Source organism: Castor canadensis, chromosome 6 (assembly GCF_047511655.1).
Source record: "Castor canadensis chromosome 6, mCasCan1.hap1v2, whole genome shotgun sequence".
NCBI classification, from domain to species: Eukaryota; Metazoa; Chordata; class Mammalia; order Rodentia; family Castoridae; genus Castor; species Castor canadensis.
In genome coordinates, this window is record NC_133391.1 from 70662432 (window position 1) to 70666916 (window position 4485).

At 47.6% G+C, this 4485-nt stretch overlaps 1 protein-coding gene across 1 annotated transcript; it reads right to left on the reverse strand.

Annotated features, from left to right (window-relative positions):
* Positions 1–215: 215 nt before the first annotated feature.
* Adrb2 (adrenoceptor beta 2) lies at positions 216–2284 on the reverse strand. Its single transcript, XM_020183640.2, has one exon. The coding sequence runs from the start codon at positions 2006–2008 to the stop codon at positions 752–754; it is 1257 nt and encodes a 418-aa protein (XP_020039229.1). The 5' UTR covers positions 2009–2284; the 3' UTR covers positions 216–751.
* Positions 2285–4485: the final 2201 nt, after the last annotated feature.

The following is a 4485-nucleotide window of genomic DNA, read 5'->3' on the forward strand; positions in this document are numbered from 1 at the left end:
GGTGGCGGGTGACACAAGTGTTAGGAGAGATACTGGTTTGCAGCTATAGATTCAAAGGCACATGGAAGGGTTAAGCCATCAGTGCATGTCATTCCTGTGTCACTCACTCCACAGTTAGCCACTGGGCAGTTATTACAAATAGTTACCTGTGGTTTCCAGTGGGAGAGGCAAGGACACTCCAGTCAAGAGGTTTTGGAGAAACAGGTGCAATGAAGTCACGGTCAAACAATTTATTTACTGTAAACTTTAGACTTTGCTCAGAAAAACAACTGAAGCTGTCCCTCGAATCCCTGCCTATAACATTCCATTTGAGCAAATAAGAGGAGTGGGGGAGAGTCCATGTTCACAGCTGACAAAAGTCCGAGACACTCAGGATTTTCAAGTCCAAGGGTGCAGGAAAGAAAATCTTCAGATACAAATGACCAGCAGCATATATTACCCCTAATACTTGACCAATGAGGTAGATACATGGAAAAGTCATCAAAACATACAGACCCAGGTTCTCCAGGACTAACACCCTTTAGACATAAACCTAAGTTTCCTGCAAAGAGTAACTGCACTGTACAAGAAACAAAAAACCACTCAAATAACATTTTCTCTTTTTTACAGCTTACAAAAATAAAAAAGGCAGAAGGATGCCCTTCTCTTGCAAATCTCTGTACAATTTTATTCTAAATTTATTACACTCAACTTAAATAGACTGGTTAGTGTTCTGTTGGGGAGGGGAATCTTAAAAAGTAGAAAACCTGCATTACAGCAGTGAGTCATTTGTACTACAATTCCTCCCTTGAGAATCAATGCTATCACTAGGCACAGTACCTTGACAGTTCACAAAGCCTTCCATGCCTGGGGGGTCCTCACACAGCAGTTCGCTTTCTTTCTCCTGCCCCAGGTGACATCCACTCTGTTCCCCTGTATAGTCCGTTTTGCCATTGCTGTTGCTGGAGTAGCCGTTTCCGTAGGCCTTGGAAGATGACCTGCGTAGGCACAGAAGCTCCTGGAAGGCAATTCTGAAATCTGGGCTCCGGCAATAGATAAGAGGGTTGAAAGCAGAATTGATGTAGCCCAGCCAGTTGAGGAGGATGTAAACTTCCTTAGGGATGAGGTTATCCTGAATGGCATGCACAACATTGACAATGAAGAAAGGCAGCCAGCACAGGGTGAAAATCCCCATGATGATGCCTAATGTTTTGAGGGCTTTATGCTCTTTCAAGCAGAACTTAGAGGATCTGCGAAGTCCATGCCCGCTCCGCCGGTCCTGCTCCACCTGGCTGAGGTTTTGGGCGTGGAACCGGCCCTCAGATTTGTCAATCTTCTGGAGCTGCCTTTTGGCCACCTGGAACACCCTGGAGTAGACAAAGACCATGATCACCAGTGGCACGTAGAAGGACACGATGGAGGAAGCGATGGCATAGGCTTGGTTCGTGAAGAAGTCACAGCAGGTCTCGTTGGCATAGCAGTTGATGGCATCCTGGTGGGTGGCCCGGTACCAGTGCATCTGGATGGGCAAGAAGGAGGTAAGACATGACACAATCCACACCATGAAAATAACCACTCGGGCCTTATTCTTGGTCAGCAGGCTCTGGTACTTGAAGGGTGACGTGATTGCAAAGTAGCGATCCACCGCGATCACACACAGGGTCTCGATGCTGGCGGTGACGCACAACACATCGATGGCAGTCCAAAATTCACACCAGAAGTTGCCAAAAGTCCACATTTTCATAAGGATGTGGCTGGCCCCAAACGGCACCACCGCTAGCCCCATGAGTAGGTCTGCACAAGCCAGGGAGGTGATGAAGTAGTTGGTGACCGTCTGCAGTCGCTCGAACTTGGCAACGGCTGTGATGACCAGCACGTTGCCAAACACGGTGGCCAGGACAATAAGCGACATGACCATGGCCATGCCCACCACCCACGCCTCGTCCCGTTCCTGAGTGATGTCGTGGCCCGGCGCTTGGCTTCCATTGGGAGCCAGCAAGAAGTCGCTGTCGTTCCCGGGTTGCCCCATGGCTCGCAGGCTGGCAGGTGAGCGCACTGGCTGTGGCACCCCGGCCGCGTCTCAGCGGGCGCGCTTCCCGCGGGGCGCTGCGGGCCGGGGGCGGACGCCTGGCAGCTTCATTCAGCGGCCGTGGGGTGGCTGTGGTGGTGGGTGCGCGTCCTGCTCACTCAGCTTGGGGGGTGCCCTGGACTCGCGGCGCCCGCCAGTTCCAGCCTGAGCTCTGGAGAAGCCGCCTAGGAGTGCGCTCTGCCCGTTATGTGCTCAGGACTTTAGGGGAACTGCCCTCTCCGTGACGCGCAGCAACTTTCCTCCAATGGCGCGCCTGCTGTCCCCTCCCTTCGCCTTGCCCGCCCCCTCCTGGGGCTGGCCCGGGCGGGGTCCAGCTGCTCCCCGCAGGGCGGGCTACCACTCTCTCGGGGCTACCCTGGCTGGCCCCAGAGGGCCAAAGCCGGGACCGCCGTGCTTACCTGTCAAGCCAGGTGTTTTGGGCTCTTCTGTGGCTACTACCTGTCAACCCTGGGAACCTCTAAGGCCTGAGGGCACAGAGGGTGGCACAAGCGCACTCCCCCACCTTCGGGAACAGAGATGGGAATGCCCACCGAGACACGCACATACAGGCACAAATGCACTCTGACAGACATGCTCAGACTTATACCGAACCACAACCACAGCCACAGAGACACACCCAGAGTACCGACATGCACACTCGCGCCTGCTCACACAGAGAAGGACAGGCACAAAATCACCCTGTCCAACAGAGAGGCGACCAGCAGCAAACACACAAGCACAAAGGTATGGGCACACACAGAGAAAGAAGTAAACACACCCAAACTTGCTGACTTGAAGGCATACAGATCCACACAGACACGGACGCCCCCATCTACATACTCACAACTCAGAAATGACAAGCACTCATAAATGACACCCTCTTCCCCCACCCCCCAAACACCTAGCGTATTCCCTTTCAAACGTTTGGCAAGTCCGCAGAAGGTGACTTCAACAGCTGCCCGTTTCCTCAGCACACTTCATTGTCAAATACTTTTGGTGCCCTCCTTGGGAATTTGCAGGCATTGAGAGGTAATTTTGCTCTTTGGATTTCATTGGGAAAAAAGAGAACGTTGTACAGTTTTATTTGTAGTTCTTGGGAGTGTAGCAGCACTCTATTATCTGTTGGGTAACTGGAGATGCATGGAAAACGAAACTCCATTGTGACTAAAATATTTTTTTTAAATCCTTTCATCTGCTGGATAATTTATCTGTTGGTTTTTGCCATATGAAACTGCTGTAATTTGACGATTGCCAATTTAGCAATTTCATGTGGCTCATGATATTAAAAAATATGTTAGCAAGAAGAACATTTTGAAGCTACAGAAAGAAAAGTTTGATTCTCCCTTTTAAAAGGTCAGATCGAGCCTTAAAACTAAGTCTTTGTCCATGAAATGCTATCCTTTGTATCTGGCATGTGACTTTACTGTTGAAAAAATTAATTTCTCGGGTTTGATATCACATGTATTAGTGTTGTCATTGAAAAACAGAGTATTTCATGCAGTGTAACCAAACATACCTTGTCGATTATGTAACAATAGCTAACATTTATGGAACATTGTGCTATGTACTTTTTGTACATTATTGCATTTAATCCTTCCCAGTCTCATGGAGAGAGGGCAGAGACTATTTTCATCTGAATTCACAAAGGAGGCTCAAAGAGGCAAATAGCTTGCCCAGGGGCAATGGCCAGGCAGCGCTAGAAGTTGGATTTGAACCCTAATCTGCCTGATTCTAAGATGCATTTTTTAATCTTTTCAATATGCTGTGTTATTCCATGCAGGGAAGAGTGGAGGCTGGGGAAGAAGTACTACAACAGGAATTAGAATTCCCAGGCTCCAAATAACCTGACTGGTTAGTTTCACCTTCACTTTCCAAAGGCCAAGAAGAAGCCTGATTTCCTCCAGATTTGAAGGGGATGATATTGTACTTCCATTGGAAGAGTGAGAATCCAGTGCTATAACAACTGTGAAAGTGCTTTTGCACATAGGAGGTCACACAAATACGAGTTGTCAGTGAAGTTTATATAGGTTACATAGTCACTTAGAATATATGGCTAGTGTCCTCTACCAGAACTGTAAAATTCTTTGGAACAAAAGTGGGGTGTTTACTCCTGAAGAAAGCTCAGAATCAAAACTTAACCTATATGTCCCCTGTTGAAGGAAGCTTCCAAAGCAGAAACTATCTTTTTACAAGCCAAAAGTCTTACAAAACAAATATTTCCCATTAAAGCCACAAATATCAATTAAGGATCTATTATGTTCACATAGTTTTCAAAATATACCCACCTCATATTTGTGTTTTCCAAAATTGGCTCTGGTATGATACATTTTAGGAAGAAGAGTATATATTATGCAACGTTTCTTTAAATACACATCTACCCAAATTGTGGAACTAAACCATTGAAAACCTCTTTCCTGTTTGTGAAACTATGGAATAAA